This window comes from Aphelocoma coerulescens, chromosome 4 (genome assembly GCF_041296385.1).
Source record: "Aphelocoma coerulescens isolate FSJ_1873_10779 chromosome 4, UR_Acoe_1.0, whole genome shotgun sequence".
In the NCBI taxonomy this organism is placed as follows: Eukaryota; Metazoa; Chordata; class Aves; order Passeriformes; family Corvidae; genus Aphelocoma; species Aphelocoma coerulescens.
Window position 1 is genome coordinate 52,904,329 of NC_091017.1, and position 17,488 is coordinate 52,921,816.

At 49.5% G+C, this 17,488-nt stretch overlaps 2 protein-coding genes across 2 annotated transcripts; both read right to left on the reverse strand.

The window, feature by feature from the left end:
• Positions 1-2,923: 2,923 nt before the first annotated feature.
• Positions 2,924-4,463, reverse strand: ZAR1 (zygote arrest 1). The gene is made up of 4 exons (XM_069014164.1): positions 3,639-4,463; positions 3,462-3,554; positions 3,313-3,387; positions 2,924-3,233 (listed from the first exon to the last, which is right to left on the reverse strand). The coding sequence occupies exons 1-4, from the start codon at positions 4,455-4,457 to the stop codon at positions 3,090-3,092; spliced, it is 1,131 nt and encodes a 376-aa protein (XP_068870265.1). The 5' UTR covers positions 4,458-4,463; the 3' UTR covers positions 2,924-3,089.
• Positions 4,464-4,680: 217 nt separating this feature from the next.
• On the reverse strand, positions 4,681-7,439 carry SLC10A4 (solute carrier family 10 member 4). Its single transcript, XM_069012169.1, has 3 exons — positions 6,925-7,439; positions 6,311-6,521; positions 4,681-5,638 (listed from the first exon to the last, which is right to left on the reverse strand). The coding sequence occupies exons 1-3, from the start codon at positions 7,308-7,310 to the stop codon at positions 5,123-5,125; spliced, it is 1,113 nt and encodes a 370-aa protein (XP_068868270.1). The 5' UTR covers positions 7,311-7,439; the 3' UTR covers positions 4,681-5,122.
• Positions 7,440-17,488: the final 10,049 nt, after the last annotated feature.

Consider the following 17,488-nt stretch of genomic DNA (forward strand, 5'->3'; position numbering starts at 1 on the left):
TATGTAATTCCTTATGTTATACATCTCCTTTCATTTATAATGACTAGTGGAACCTGCCCTATGGAGCAGAATCATGTTAGGTGTCTTTTGATATTGCTTTAATTTCATGAAGCTTTTCAAAAATTATTCCTCAACTACTGCAGTAGCTGTCACCCTGCATTACCTGGTGCTAGGTCTGTGCCAAATCTGAAGCTATGGTAAAGCTGTTTAGAAATAAGCAAAACATCAGACATCTCGTGTAAGATGCAGAAAATACAGCACTGACTGAGCTAACATGTGCAACAGAATCCCTTAATGAAAAAGCTGTACAGGGCAAGTTCAGGATAGCTTTGAAGAACTGGCAGTGAGAAGGCTGTTCCTTTCCACATGGCATTATCACATAAGTCAGGAGTAGCTTTCCTTCTTTCTGCTGAGTCTAGGAATCAGTGCCCACAGTCAGTGTGTGCTGCCATGGACATGACATGGCAGTAAAGCTGAAAAGGAACTAGAAAGTACAGAACTGTACTTTGGCAGCAGCAGTAAAAGCATTGAACATTGATGTAAGAGGGATGACACATAGAGTTACTCTGGAACTGCAGAATGCTACAGGATTAAGGAAAGCTTGTTTAATATGGCTGCCCAGTGCATTGTACTCCTCCAGCCACAGAGCCTTGCAGTAGCTGATGAAAGCAGGGGTGGCTCCTTGCTGCTGCTTACCACTTGGAACCTTCATCAGCTCCTTGCTTGATCAGTTGCTGCTGAAGCACAACATCCAGTTCATATCAGCTAGGCCTGTTCTACATCTTACCAAGCAGAACCAACTGCTGCTTTGACTGTAGTTCACGGAGATGACAGCCCTTAAGTTGTACTAAATATCACTTTGGGTTAGTACTGATAATCACATAAGAGTCACCATATTCACAGAAGTAATCCTCAAAGCAATGTTTTGTGAGGATTCCTGTATAAATCAGAAGCATTCAACTGCTCATATTGCCATGACTTCAATACTGACATGGCACAGGGCTTCATGACCAAGGTGCACAGACTCATCGCAGTTTCTCACCGCACACATAGGGAACAGACTACAGCCATTAGAATGGGAAGGCACACAGGAAAACATTGAAGAACATCCTTGGAGGGGAATAAGCTCAGAAATAAAGACATCCCAGATCAGAGCTACAACTGCCAACTGAGGCAGTGTGGCCAGGTGGCTGCAGAGAGGACCCCAGGTGCATTCCTCAAGCTGGAGGCTTGCCACTGCTCATCACAGTAACTACAGGTGAGTACAAGGCACATGAATCTATAACAGAACACTGCCCAGCTGCAGGGGTGCTTGTCAAATTGAACAGGGCATGGATGGAACTTTCTGTGAAAGTCTGAGTGAGCTGGTAAAACAATGGATATTTCCTTTTACTGTGATACATGGAAAAACACTTCAGATAGAAGCATGAAATAGAACCATGCTCTGCTCTGGAGGCAGGAGGTCTGCTTGTTCCCAGAATGCCTCACACTGCTATAATAATGAGTGCAGTACAAATAAATAAAATTACTTAGCAATAAATTGACACTGAGGCATTAAGCCTACTGCAGTAGGTTCAAGGGGCATATTGAAATAAGGCAGGAATTTACAGCAAGATTAGTTAAGCCTATAGAATTAACACTCGCTGCCCCTCAAACCAGACATGTTGATACAAAAGATATTGTTTGTCTACCTCGCCACACACTAGTTTCTACTCAGAGATACAAGACTACCTGGCACTGAAACTGTTCTACAGCATGAGCTCAGACTGGTTCTCCCTTTAGCCTTTAATAGACTGGTCCCTCAAGTAAGCTGGGTACAGGTGTAGGTAAGTGTGTTACAGCCAATATAAAAATCCCTCTTTTCAAAGAGAGCTACTTCAAGAGTTCTACAAAAGGGTTGGTGCATTATTATGCTCAATTTCAAAATTTACAGTGTCAGTAGCATCCTCAGAAAATTACGTTTTCCTCTGTGTTTACCCAGCTCCACAGCTAAAAGGTAGACTGGGGTGGTGGTGTAGGTTTTACTAGCTTGTGAATCTGCTCAGATGGTGATGCTGTGGTTAGTCCGAGTCAGCTTGTAACACTTTGCAGAAGCATGGTGTTCTGATAGAGGACACCACTATTGAGAGTATCATGTGCAAGTAACCAGTGCTGGTTCTGCCTTTACTACCAAACACTAGAAGTACAATTCCTAGCTGCAAAACCAACCCAGAAAAGTGTGGGAGTTCAATCCTTCCCTGATGGCAGGCATCTAAACTATAACTAGATCAAACTCTTCAAGTATAATCCACTAAGTGCACAGCTCTTGCACTTCATCTGCAGGTTGAAGAGGAAGCCAAGCAGATGGAGTATTGTACCTTACTCCTCTGAAGTGTCCCTTCTCTCCACAACCTTGCGCAAGTAAGATGAGAACACATTTACCAAGAGACCATCACCATAACATCAGTGACTCCCTCAGCATTTTGTGAGAACCATCCCTGAAAAGCTTTCTTTGGCTTTTGTCTACAGACAAGAACACCAACTTAGCTAAATGCCGATCAGCTGTACCAGTAGAAGTGATTCCATACTTACACAGCATTTCTCAATCATTTTCTAGTGATGGCAAACAGGTGCAGGATACTTCGTACATCGAATAGAGGTATGCAAAATAAGTGAATCCTGTTAGGTATTTTGTTCATGAATGATGGTCTACTACCTACTGCAGATGTCAATTTGATGTTAACTTCAAGTGTTTGATTAGTTCAAGAGCAGGAGCAGTAACAGAAACCCTTTCCACCCAAGAGTCTACAAGGTCCTGAGTCAGTTGCTTCCAAGGCCATCACTGATTTACAATATATCTCTAAGGCTTGTCATCTATGCAAGTTACAGAATTTACAACGTGCACCCTTAGAGCTGGGCACAAACCCACCTGATCATTCCAGTGTGCTTTGCAATACTTTTATTTTCATGCTTTCCTAGCTACATCCCACCAAGTACCTTCAACAATACCAACAAAAACATCTGCTCTACTTGCAGTTTTCTAGAAGAGCCCTAAACAAAAAAAAACAAAAAAAAAAACAAAAACAAAAACAAAAAAAAAACCATCCCATTCAGATGATGTATTTGAAACTGAACGTGCTATCGCAGGAGAGGCGTTTCCCTTTGCATCTCCCACAGAGGTCCTGGCGGTGGGGCCTCTTGGGATCCACGTGGCGCATCTTCACGGGGCAGGTGCACCGCGTCTGCTTGCAGCTCTGAGGGAGAAGGCGGCGGTCAGCGGGGGCGGCCGAGCCCGGGAGTGGCCGGGCTGGGGGCAGGGCAGGGGTCCCTTACCTGGCAGGTGATGTCCTCCACGCGGTACGGATTGTAGGACTTCTGGCAGGTCCGGCAGAACTGACGGAAATAGACCTGGGGGGAAGGCCGGGGTCAGCAGACGGGCGGCGGCGAGAAGCCCGCGCCGGGGCGATCCGAGCCGGCCCTACCTTGTTGGTGCCCTGGACGCACCACACATAGGCGCTCTCCCAGCGGATGTTGCAAGCCTTGCAGTGGTAGTACCCATACTTCTGCTCCAGGAACTGCCGGAGACAACGTTATTCGACGGTGCGGGCGCCTCCCGGGCCAGCCCGGCCCCGCTGTGCTCCCCTGCGGCCGACACTCACCTGGAAGCGCAGGCGGGTCTTACCCGCCGACGACTGCCGCTTCTGGGGTGAGGCCGGCGGCTCTGCCGGCTGGGCTGGCGGCTCTGCTGGCTCTGCCTCGGCTGCCTCTGCCGCCTCCTCCTGGCTTGCCTCCACCGCCGGCTCCGGGGGGGCGGCCGAACGCTGCCCGAGTGGCTCGGCCGAGCGCTGCCCCAGCGGCTCGGTGCCACCCGCGGGGGGCTTCTCCCAGCTCGCCCTCACGGCAGCCGCCTCCGCCTCCCGCTGTTCCCGCAGCGCGGCCGGCTCCTCCTCGACGGCCGCCGCCTTGTCCTGCTGCTGCGGCCGCCGCTCCGGCTCCAGGCTCGGCTCCTCCAGGAAGGTGGTGAGTCTGCGGGACGCCACGGGCGAGTAGACGGCGATGGTGCGGGGGAAGCGCACGGCGCGGGTGCTGGTGGTGGCGGGGCTGCCCAGCTCCTGCTCCGCCTCACGGGGCCGCGGCGCGGCGGGGCCGGGGCGGCGGCGCAGCAGCGTGCGGGGCCCGAGCGAGCATTGCACCGAGGCGTCCTGCCGCGGGTTCACCTGGACGCCCACCTCCTTGGTGTTGGCCTTGCGGAGCCGCGGCGTCAGGTTGGGGTTGACCTGGGAGAGGATGGCCTTCAGCTGCGCCCGCTGGTAGTTGTCGAAGTACTCGGCGGCCGCCTCCCCGTAGCCCGAGAAGTAGCTGCTGCCCCGCGGCCGCCAGCCGCCCGCCGCCCCTCCTTTGCCCTTAGGCGGCGGGTAGCGGTAGGAGTAGGGGTGGTAGGCGGTGTAGAGATAACTCGCCATCTCCTTCTCGGCCATCGCACCGGACCCGGGGCAACCCCCGGAAGGCGGCCTTAAATACCCCCGGGGAGGGGCTGGGCTTCCCTCGCCCCCTACGGGCGACGGCCTTGCCGCCCTTTCCCATCCCCACCTGGTGCGGGGCCATCCCCCACCCTCCTCACAGCTCCCCAGCTGAACCAGCCAGCGCGGCTGTTAATTGCCTCCAAGGGACTAAACAGCGGAGAACACGGGTTTGGTTCGGCTTCGCCATGTATTTGTGGTGAGAGCAATGAGAACAATGCTTTTACAGCAGGTGGGAGGCACAGAGAAATACGCGCGACGTGGTTTTTTTTCTGTCATCCATAGTGACGCTGAATTGGCTTTGACTCTGTAGAACACTGTTTCCTTCCTTCTACCCATTCCTGCTGCACTCAGCCAGGCAGCAGTCTCCTTACATGAAGTTTTACAGTTACTGGTCTGTGTTGCAGTAATACTTTTTCCTTCTTTTTTTTTTTTTCCCCCCCATTTATTTTTGAGGAAGTAGAACTGTCACGGTAATAAACACATATCACCTTGTACAATGGGAGCAGCTGGAGAAACAATGGAGGCTGGGCAGCTCCGCTTGCACAGCAGCAAGCACAGCCCCAGCCTGGTTGCAAGCACAACACACATTCATGTCTTGGGGAGTTACCTCTTTGTCTTGCCTAAAGCGCCGTCTGAGTCGGCTCCATCTGAATGGAGTTGTGCTCCTCTGTGGTCACTGTGCCATATGAAGTATCGGCTACCTCCTCTTCCTTCAGTTTCTTGTACGAAATATCGGTGTCTTCTTCTTCACCAAGTGTATCTTGCTTGTAGCTGTCTCTTCCGTACATCTTGTATGCCAGCACAAACAGTCCCGCTTCTGCTGACTGAAAAAGCGCATAAAGCAAGGGGAACATGTACATGCTCCCTATGAGCTCCGGGGAGAAGGTGAGTTTTAGGATGGCGGTGCAGAGCTGGACGTTTTGGCACCCTGTTTCCAAAGACACTGTTCTCCTGCAGTGTGGGGGCATTTTAAAGACTGTGGCTAAGCCGTATCCCAAGGCGTACCCTGCCAGAGGCATCAGCACTGCAATGGCATAGACAGATGCAGGAATCTGTGCCAGCAGATCTGGGCCCAGCATGGTCCCAGTCAGGATGAACAGGATCACCAGAGTCACCAAGAGGGACCACAGGGAAATCTGGCAACAGATACAGACATTGATAAACAACATCAGGGTTATTATTTTAAAAGGATAAGCGCAGCAGGTAGAGGCTTGCTAAAGAGTCTAAACTGCAAAACATGGTTGCACTGCCCTTCCCAGACTTTCTCCTCGCCTGGGATTTTGGTGGCGTTTGATCATATCCCCGGAAAGGAACAGGTTGAGGTCAGCCTCCATCATTTTGCTTTGGGATGACTTGCTGGGAAACAAGAGTCAGGACTTGTGCCTCACTCTTCCTTTCTCAATTAAGCTAATTTCGTTGCATGTTTTAAGGCAGTGTGGCCATACCTGCAGGTTGGTTTTGCCTGACCTGGGTGCAGCAAGAGTGGAGATGAGCAAGCAGGATGTCATGGAATGCCTCTGCTACAGGGTCCAGGATGTCTGCCAGGGTGCAGCAGCACGCTGCCCTCCTTTCCTGTGCGCTGCGATAGGAGGTAACCCGCCCTTTCCCTCGCTTTCTTTGTCCCACCCTTTTATTTCAAGACTGTAAGTCCCTGTGTTCTACCTAAGTAGTTGAATATGCCTGTGTGAGACTAACATCGGTTTGGAGGGACCCGAAGGCTTACTGCCGTCGGCCCCCCGTCCCCGGCGCCGTCCCCGGGCATCCCCCGCAGCGTGGCCGCCCTCCTCCCCTCCGGGCGCCGTGCCTACCTTGACCAGGAGGTCGGCGGCGCGGGGGTGCCGGTAGCGGATGAGCACCCCCAGGCCGATGGGCAGCAGGGTGCTGCCCAGCGTCAGGCTTACCGCCCCCAGGGGCAGCAGCTGCACCACGGCCGTGTTGATCCAGTAGCGGCTGTAGATCCAGAGGCAGAGGGGCATCAGGAAGAGGGCCAGCAACGTGGACGAGGCCGTCATGATAATGCTGCGCCGGGGGAACCAAAGAAATGCCCCATCACTGCCCGTCTGGCCGGGGGCAGCCCCGAACCCCCACCCCCGCTGGAAGAGGGTTCTGCAGCCGGCCGGGCGCTTCTCACGGCAAGAGCCCGCTCTCTCTCCTCTCTACCCTCTCCATCCTCCACCCCTTTCCCTGCCCTGGCCAGGGCGCGGGCAGGCAAGCTTTTTTAGGGAAGGAGGCAGGAGGCGTGTGTCGGGGCTCATGTAAGATCCGCCACGGGAGAGGCAGGAGAGCAGTGCTGGCGATTCCCAGCGCGCCGTGCCCGCCCGTCCCGGCTCCACCGGCGGCAGGTGCCCAGCGAACCCTCCCCGCGTCCCGGGGCAGCCCCAGCCCCCGGCCGGCTGGAGGCGAGGGGCAGCGGGGCACCTACCTCAGATTCATATCCCCGTCGACGAGCACCGACATGAGGTTGGAGAGGTTGCCCCCGGGGCAGCAGCCGCACAGCAGTACAGCCACGGCCGCCACCTCGTCCAGGGCGAAGATGAGGGCGAGGAGGAAGGCCAGCAGTGGCATGGCCACGAATTGTCCCAGCAGCGCCAGCAGCAGTCCCACGGGCCGCCGGAGCTGCTGCCCCAGCTGTCCCAACTCCACGGCGCAGCCCAGCCCCAGCATGGTCACGCAGAGCCCCAGCCCCACCAGCACGCTCAGGCCCTGGCTGAGGGAGCGGTCCCCGAAGGTCTCGCCGCCCCCCGCCAGCGACCCGCCGTCGGGGCCGCCGCTCCCCGCCGCCGCCGGGGGCTGCGCGGAGCTGGCCATGGGCTGCGCGGCCCCGGGGAGCCGCCGGCTCCCCGCCAAGCCCCGGAGGAGAGCGCGGGCGGCGGGGCAGCCGTCAGTGCGGGACGCCGGGAGGGCTCGCCCCGGCGGTCGGCGGAGCCCGCATCCCTCCCCGGCTCCGCTCGGCTCTCCGGGCGCTGCTGACGCGCAGCGGCCGCGGTCCCTGACCGCCTGTCTGCTGCGGGCGCCGCCCTCGCGTCCCCGGACCCACGCGGGGCCACCCCCGGCGTGGGCGGTGTCTCGCTGCCGCCTCGACGGCGGTCATCGCCGGCCGCCAGCGCCGCCCGGCCCCGGCGGAGGGAAGCGCAGGCGGAGGCTCGCGGCCGCATCCCCCCTCTCCGGTGCGACCCCCGGCAGCCCGCCTCTGGAGCCGGCAGGGACCGACCTTTCCAGCGGAGGACCTGAGGTATCACAGGATTTACTTTGGCGTCGGCATTAAAAAAGGTCAGTTAGCGTCGCAGTGTCACCCGGTGTGTGTGGGCAGCACTAGATCCCTCTGCTGAGAGATTGCCAAGCTCGTTCCCCCTCCAGGTAAATTGCTGTTGATGCGAAGGTTTCGAATGTGTGAAGAAGGATGGAAAGGCCTTTTTTGATGTCGAGGAGGCAGCACTTTCTGCTGGTGGGACCCAGAAACTTGCAAGCAGAGGTGATACCTTTTAAAGGGTAGTCAGTACGCATGAAGGAAACAGGAAAGCCCACAGGCACACAAATATTCAAACCGGGGTAAGAAATCTAGTCCATCACCCAAAAATCACATCCAGGGGCAATTAAACTGTTTTCAGTCATAAAATTGTGCTTACAACATTTACTTTTCATTTATTAATTGTGTGTCACTCTGTTCCTTCAGAAGTAAAGTGCTGTATAGAATGCCCAACTAGATTCACAAGGGCGGGAGCTCTTGAGAGAGGAGGGCAGCTTCCGAGGGCAGGAGATATGTTGGTGACTCTCACTCTTGGCACTGCTATTGGCCTCATCTTAGGAATGTAACTCTTCCTTGTTCACCCACAAGGTTTAGAGGGGTCACAGCCACCACTTCACATTACCACTCCTGGGTGAGGGTAGCTGATTCAGGACAGAGCATCCCCAGGGGCTGCCCCTTGGCTTCTGCACTTCGTGTGTGGCTCTACTTCTGCATGGAGCATTTCAGGTCACAGCTCAAGGGGAACACACCGGATTTGAGGAGAGAGCCTACAGGAGCTGCTCTGACTGGCTGCTTCCCTTAAGCTCCATCAAACAGCAAGTTTCTTAAGCATTTATTTGGGGAAAATTTTAGGCTGTCCCAGGGCTCGAGTAGAAATTATCGGTGGCTTGAAAGAAAAACAGACTGTTTGCTTATTAAACCTTTGATTCTTTCTTGGGGCACAGGTGACACAAGAAGTGCAAGGAGTACCTGGTGACAAAATCCCAGGTACACAACTTTGCCAAAATGATGCCAAGTTCAATACTGTTCTGCCTGTGTTTGCTTCCTTGTCATTAGCCTAAGGAGAGCTCAGGGAAGATGAGTCATCAGAGCTGAATGACCAAATAGGATCTGGATTGCTTTAGTGCATTCATACTTTTGGGCTCTAGAGGAGGGGAGCTCAGGATCTGGTTGGCTTTTTGAGCCAACAGTATTCTCTGGATTTAATTTTCCAGTTTGCATATGCAGAAAAGTACTTGCAGTGCATTTACTGTGCTTCATAAAGTCTTACCACTGTTATATCTTATTCCATCTGTCATGCAGCCAGTATGTGGCTTCACAACATGGAGGTCATTTGCTTATCATACCCTCCCTGGTTTGTAAGAAATGCCCAGGCAGTTCCCTGCGGTGTGGCTGACCAGGGATCACTGTGGCAGACTCAGGATGGATCCACTGTGCGAGCACAAGGCGGCTGCTTATTGAGCAGGTGGGAAGGGCACAGCCAGGCCTCCTGCTTTATCTCCGACCGTCACTCCCCAAGCTCCCCACTGCAGCAGGGCTGGTCATGGGAAGATACTTTTATATCATAATGTGTGGCACCTATGGTGCAGGCAGTTAAAGGAGGAGTCCAGTATCCCTGGATACAGTGAAGCAGATGCAGGCTCTTTCAGAGCCCACCCACTAAGCATAAACTTCAGTTTCAAGGGACACTGAAGTGGGAAAATGTCATGAATGCATCGCAACAAATCAGGACCTCTTGAGATTTTTCTTACAATTTATCAGCTAAAATTAAAGTTCAGCTCGTGGTTTAAACACGAGCAGTGAGGCTGCCTTCAGGGAAAGCCAACTCTGAACCCAGACGATGTGTGTTGCTAATTGTCCATCCAGAAAGTACCTCCACCCCAGGTGGGTACCCTGCATATTTTCACATGCAGTGTTTAGAATGAAAAAACGTTGTACCTGCTGCTGAGCATGGTTCTTGTCTCTAACTTGCTGCAGGCTTCCCTGACATGTCATCATGAAAGCACAGTCTGGAGTCTGGAGTGATACTGAGTAGTTTTGCAGCATCTGGCTGTGAGGCAGCCAGCTCACACATAGTGAACACCTCAGTGTAATCTAAATCCATGGATAATTCCTTTCTGCTTTCTTTTGTGGAGGGCAAGAGAAAGGATACTGCCTACCCTGCTATTACTGGAAGCCACAAATTGAATATTTGAGTATAAAAAGACTTGGCAAGTAAACCTGATCGTGTATCATTCTCAATTATTCCTTGTTAGTCCTTCTGTTGAAAAATGGGTGAAAGGATAAGAGTTAGCAAGAGCAAGAAGAAGGAGGGAAAGACTACTGAAATATTGTAGTTTGTAGCTTTTATTAAAAATATTGCCTTCTATTATTCTTAGAAGGGGGTTGATTTCCACAGAAGACCATTTGTGCTATAAGCCAGTCTGGAGAGGCAGAAGTCCTTCAAAACCAAGGAATTTTGTTTGCTCCTTTATAACAGGATTTCTGTGCCTTCCCTTTATTCAACTAGAATCAAAGGTGAAAAATAGAGGATAAACTTGTAAGGGATTTTGATAGTACTGTAAGGAATAAGCAAAGCAACCTTGCTGTTTGCCCAGTTAGTGACTGCTTCAGCACACTGTGTGATGTTGTTTCAATCACTTGCTTCTCCTGACAGAGATTAAAAGCATCCGGCATAGCCCAGGACTACTGCAAAATTGCAATCGTTGTGTCTATGGAGTGAGTTCCCCTTGGTGACACCCCAAGGGAAGTCGCTGCAGGTGTTGTTCACTGAGCTGAATTTGGGGCAGCAAGAGGAGGTTTGATGTGTGCTGTTGTAACGCCTGTCTCTCTGCGTGCCCTAAAGCAAGAAGGGTTGGTTTGCAAATCCCAGGTGAGTTAAGGGTAAACCAGAGTCTTGAACTTGGAAGCCTAAATCCCAAACATGTTGCACTTCAGGTGTGTGCATGCTGTAGTTATGAGCACTCCATAAAAGGAGCCAATGGGGATGGGTAAGAAAGCAAAGTGTGGTCACCCCCTCTTTTACTGCTCTTCCCATTTCAGCTTAATATCTGTGTCAGCTCCCCGCTCCTCCCGCCTTGGCTCCTGCGTGCTGTGCCTGGCTCTGCGGGAAGTGGCGTCACCCTCCCATAAGTCATGCCTCTCTGCATGTCCGTGCCAGCTGATCTGTGGAGCTGTGCCGGGTGTTTGCAGAGGAAGAGAGGCCTTTAAAGGATAGTCCTGGAGGATGGAAAGCTTTCAGTCAGCACCTTAAGGCAGTGGTGCTACTAAAGAGGCTGGGACAAAATACTGCTGTGAAAGTGATGCTCAGGTGAGACCTAGCAGGAGTAGTTTCTGATTTCCAGAGGATGTACAATCCCTTCATTTCTACCTTATTTGCTATGCACCTAGGCTATGGATAGAAATAAAATTAAATTTAAAGACTTAATAGGGCAATAATCATTTACCATGGGAAAAAGAAAAGTCTTTGCTGTTGCCTTGAATTAAAATATTCCTTTAACATGTATTGTATGATCCCCTATATGCAGTTTAGGGTAATTATGTGGTAAACTCCATGAAATGCATATGCTTGATCATATTTATAATGTAGATCCAGAGCACTTACTTTTGTGGCTTAGGAGAGTTAGGAATTGGAGTCTAGTTGTGCAGAGATATTGCTGCTTTTTCTTGTTCTTCCATGGTTATCTTTGTGCTAGGAAGGACGTGTCACCCGATCCTTTGCTGAACTAGGACCTGTCTCCCACTGTCTCTCTCAAGAGCAGCAGCACAGAGGGGACTTTGCACCTTTTGTCATCCCCACCCATAGCCCACCTTCATGGAGGCAGCAGTTGTAAGATGTTAGCAGACAAGTGACTTTTTCTTTTTTAAAAAATTTATATTTTTGGGGAGCCTGGGTCACTAAACAGCTGAGAAAATACATTTTTGAAATAAGACGAAGCATTGAGATCTGTGCAATTAAGTTTTTCCTAAGAAACTTCCCCAGCCAGACACAGGCAGAAACTACTTTGGTGAGGATGTGCCGATTGATTGAGGTTGCTCCTGCCCCAAACTGCTTGTGTTTCACACAAAGGCAGAGTGCAGTTGTACCATGTAGGTAGTGAACACACAAGAGCCATGGGTTTCCTGCTAGTTCATTGTTCCTGCAGCTGTCTGTAGTGCAGAAGCACTAGGACAGACCTGCCTTTCCTAGCTCCCAGGCTTTTCTGCTACTGTTCGGTGTGACACCTGGCCCCATTTCAGCACCGTTATGTCTCATCTTGGGCTTGTTTATCTCAAACTCTCCTCTGTGTTATCCTTAGCATGCTGCTGCTGCTCAATCCTGCTTGCTAAATCTCCACAATAATCAGCATCTTTTATCCCACAGGCAGCATCCTCGACCAGACCCAGGGTCTGAATTTCAGGGTGCAAAAATATCAGATAAATGTCCCTTCCCCTCCTCTTCAGCAGCAGTCATCACTGCATCTCTGTTGTCTCCTCTTACAGCTGAGATCCCATCAAATCATCCTTGCCTTCTCCTTGGCTGAGGTGGCAAAGGCAGCCAGACACCCTCCTCTGTTGCGCTGCGTCTGCCTCTCCTCTTCTCTGCTGTCTTTGTGATTTCTCTGTTCATGGGAGTGCTGTCCCCCTTTTCTCATGGATTCCTCTTCCTAATGATGCTTTTTTCCATCCAGTCCTGCTCTGTATTTATGCTGCTTTGGGGCCAGTGCTCTCTCCCAAGCAACTTAGAGTCTCTGAGGTTTTATTAAATTCAAGTGGTGTGGAAGGGAAACAAACATAAGCCTCATTACCCAGCTGTGCTGTGTCCTTTGTGTCCCCCTGGGTGTTCAGTCTCTGAATGTATGGGAACAGATCCTTTCACTGAAGCTCTGGGTTAGCAGTCAAGGGCAGAAATTATTAAGATAAAATCCTCCTGTTGCACTTGGTGTTCCCCCATGTTTATTTTTAAGATGTCTGAAGGCCATTAATCAACAAGTAAGTGCATGATGCCTCAGGTCGCAATGTTCCAATAATTCATAATTAGAACTAAGTGTATAAGGCTGCGTGATCTGCCTTCTAAATGAAGAGGCCTTTTGCCAACCATCCCATTAGAAAAGGTCTTCTGGTCCATGAAAAGAGATGAAATCAGGGAATCATTGAAGAATAATTTTGTAAATTGACTGCTGACAGTGAGTTGTTGAGGCAGTTGTATCCCTACAACTGTAAAACAATTAGTAGCAGCAAGTTTTTCTTTAAGCAAATAAATGCCTTTGTGTGGTGTACCCTTACCCAGATTCAAATAAGAAAGGAGTCTGCCTCATTCACTGTTCCCTTTTGTTGTCATTTAATCTTTTCCTGGAGCTGGAGTATTATCAAGATTAAGATGAAAAGTCGTAATAAATGACCTAATGATTAATGCATGCATTGGTCCAGAGGAGCCAAAATTAGCATGCTGCCCCATCAGACAAGGACAAGGAGGTGAGATGAGGATGACTCTGAAAGCACTGGATTCAGATTTAAGAGTCTGTGATATTTTGCACTGCAGGTGCAGGTATCTCTTTGCACAGGCTCTCACAGGCAGATGGTCATGGGACGTTAGAAACAGGCATGTCTTGGATGTCACAGCTCTGCCTGAGAGCATCACAGCCTGCTCAGCATCATCAGGTGTGGGGGACCCTGATGGATGTGAAGGACAGTGGTGCCATCAAGGCTGGAGAGCACAGTGATGATGGGATGTGCACAACCTGGTGAATGGTGGGGCTTTAGGATGGATGAGCAGTTGCAGGTCCAGGTCCAGCTGGATTTACTTGGCATCCATCACCCACTGAGGGTCCCAGCCCCCTCTTAATTTGCTATGTAGGAACCTGGGGTTAGGGACATAAATCAAGAGAGGTAAGGTGGAGGTAGATAACACAAATGTGGTTTTGTCCCTATACAATCCATAATTTGGGTTTTGCAAAAAAAGCCAGATAAGAGTAAATGACACCAAGATATTGTCCCACAGATTAATTTAGTTGTCAAAAAATGCATAAATAAATAAAACTAATAACTTCTACATTAGCAGTTGCTTCATAGCACAGAATATCCATTTAATTGAAGAAAGACACCCAAAAGAAAAATTTCTTTACTCACCCACCAAAGCTTTCTCTGTATTAAAAGGGATGTTAATGATGAGCCCCATGGGAATGATAGGAGTTAATAGCATCAATATTCTGTATCTCAGGTTATACACAAAAAATATCTTTGCACTTAGTTGCCAGCCATTTGTATCATGGCATCTAAGGTGCCTGGATGTGGGCTACAGCTGTTTTGTGTTAGAAACTGCATAACCATAGAATAAAAATGCTTCTTGTCCTGCTGCCAAATTTTTACCAAATATTAAAAACTAGTATCAGTAATGCTGATCAGCAAATAAGAAAGCCTTTCAAAATAGGTGCACCATTACCTAAATTAGCTCACAAGCTGTCTAGAAAAATATCTCAGGGAAAAGGGGAGAAATAAATCTCAAACATAATAGGCATCGCTTAGTACTTCCCTTAGCTAATGTTGTATATTAATCCTATGAAAATAACCTTGACACAGTGTCATGTGCACTTTTAAAACTGTGATGAAACAGAACATTTTTGAATAAACCATGGTATCAGTAGAACCTGTATGTCACTGCAGATGAGGCAAATGTACTCTGGGCTTCGTATATTTGTTGATTTGCCAGAGAGATGAAAGCATGAATGTCTTCATAAACAAGATCTTTCATTTCCTTTCTGTGGTGCCTAAGCAGAAATGCTGGGTATGAAACCAGGGGAATATATATTTGTATCTGGGGTGTCCATTCTACCACTAGCTGAGAGTAATCTCTTTATAGTAAACTCACAACGCCGCAGAAGCACAATGGGTTTAAACTGCTTTGAGAGACATTTGGATTAGATACTGATGGGGCAAATAAAAGCAGTGGTGCTGAAGGCTGGATAGTCCAGGCAGGCAGCAGCGATCTCCCGGGAAATGTCAGGCAAACATCTCTGCAGCAGCGTGAGCTGCAGCTGCTGACTTCGTTTTGGGGTGGCACAGCGAGACCAGGTGACCCTGCAAGGCTCCTCCTGGCCCCTGGTTACCTGGTTGTCTGGTACCTTGTGCAAATGCCCTTCGTCTTCCGCGGTGACACCTGCCGGTACCAGTAACACCTCACGTCTCTCTGGTGCGTGACTGCGCCTGCGGCTGGAGCTGCTGGCAGCACGTTGGGGATCGCAGCGATCTGCCCCAGCTGGAGACGTCAGGTGCGGTTCACAGCCCAGAAGTGAAGTCTGTGTCCTGAACTGCTCGCAAATTTTATTAAACTGGGAGCATCTTGCATCCTGCCTGCCAGGGAATGAGCCTTGGACAGAGCTGTTTGGGATTGGATAGTCAGAGGAAGGAATAAAAAGCCATCAGCCCCTTCTTTCAGGGTGGAAGAATTAAAGAAAAACAAAGGATTGGAAAAAATGTACACAAAAGGGCCACCTTAAGAGCTCCTTTCCTCTGCTCAGTCCATTATAAGAAAGCAAAATATTAGAGAGATTAGTGAATTCATTTTAAGATATTAAAATATATCAAATTATTAAAATAATGTAAATAAATATATAATATTTATTTAATACATACTGTTAAAAGCATATAATTTCTAAATAAAATATTTGAAACATATATTTTACCCATATATACGTGGGCAGTCTAAATGCTGAGGAAGTATCAATAGGAGACTCTTGCTGCTGAAATCAAAGCCAACTGGGACCAAAGGAGTAGCTGCCCACAGACATCTGTAGGGTATCAGTGCTCAGTTTCCACCCAGGTGTGAGCGATACCGTGCAGTAACCCCAGGCCCAGGAGGGAAAGTCCACCCAAAAAACCCCTGCCCAAACCCCTGCAGGCATGGGAGCCCTGCGCAGGATAGGAGCTGAGGATGAACAGGAGGTAACAGTCATCCCTTCCCATGAAAATACAGAAACATATTCTTGAAAAGCAAGGTGCTTCAAACTAACACCAAGAAGTCTAAACAAATCCAGGCCCCAAATCCAAGGTGCAAATGCAAAACTAGCTAGGGAAGGGACCTTCCCCATCCCCAAAGAGTTTATTATTAAGTGCAAAGATACATTAGGGTCATTACATTATCATGCTCATGTGCAGGTGGGAAAGTTATACATGGGAGTGATTCATTTGCTTAAGATCATGCTGGAAATAGTGGCAAAGCTGCACACTGGGGACAAGTGCACTAAGCTCCAACTGGTACCGTACTCCTGAGGAGGCAGCATGTACAGTGTGATCCCTCATCACAAAAAAGTTTCTGTTTCTCTACCACTGCCAAACATCCACAGAATCAATTTTCACTTGTAGTTTCTTGAAGTGTTTCAGTGGTATTGCTGAGACCCTCTGTAGGACCTGCCATAGGTGAGCAATCACCTTCAGTCTCTACAGACACATGAATTCTGCTCCCAGAGAGACTCTACAGGGAGGACAGCTTGCTGGGTTCCTCCAGCAAGCAGCAATTCATTGTAAGGACTTCTTTAAACCCTTTGATTCAGTGGCACAGGAAGGGTGTCCAAGCACATTTTCCCTTCAAGTGAAGAGGCTGTCTCAAGCTTGTGGCTGCTCCCTGTTCCTGCAGTATGCTGGGACTCGTTAGCATACCAGGCCTTTTGACATTCAAGACATTTTTGGCAGTGATCTTAGTCTTTATTAGATAATGAAAGATATTATCTGAGAACTCAGAAGATTTTAGAAAGACCTTAAATAACCAAAAATTTGATTTTGAGGGCATAACAAACTGTAAGAGCAGTTGGCCAACCAGCATAGGAAGCACTAATACACCAGTGCAAATTCCACTGCTGCTTGTGCAAAAATGCATGTCACAGCTGAGCTCTTCTCAGCAGATTTCTTGGATCAGATGCCCAGATCTGGAAGCCCTGAGAAGCCAGGCTCTGCAGAAAAGGAAACTGACCCATCCTCCCCGTTGCAGAGTAGTAACAGCATCAGTTTGCTGTCACTGCTGTTGCCCCAAAGCAGAAGGAGTCCTGGTACAACACAGACTCCCAACCCCTCCAGTTATTTCACAGCCGCGCCAATGGGAATTGGTGGCTCATCGCTGCACTTGGATTACTCAGAGGAGCTGCTCTGGGGGTAGGCTCTGCTTGAATGCTGTGCTAAGAGCAAGAAGAGAGGGGTGCAATGGCTTGTGTAATCCATGCCATCTCTGAGTAGCTCAACGCAAGCCTTTTTGCATCCCACAATCTTGAGATGATGCTGTGTGGTGCCACACATTTAGCTGGAAAAACCCAGACCAGTAGGAAAATATTTCTGAAATCCTAAACAATTTAAGGAGGTTTAAACCTATGTGACACTGAGTAAAAAGTCTAATGGTTGGTGGTTTTTATGGCCAGCTGTGTGTGGCTTCATCTTCCCTCAGACTAGGGCTTTCCTGGCATAAATGCAGCTGTTAATTATATTCAGGACCTTACAGACAATTCAGTGCAAGCTCAGAACGATGTGGTGAATTGAAGCTGAACTAGACCAAACTTCGGATTAGAAAGCACAGTGAAGCAAGATCACCCTCTAGTGTCTGAAGAGTCCTGGGTAGGAAGCAAAGAACAAAAAGAAAACCCTGAAGTACTTATTAGAGTAATAAAAGGCAAAAACAACAGAAAAATAGAAAGGCTAAAAAGAGTGCATAAATGGGCTGTAAATGTAACCTACCAGTTGTTTCAAATTTTGAAACAAGGTTTCTGGTAGGCCGATT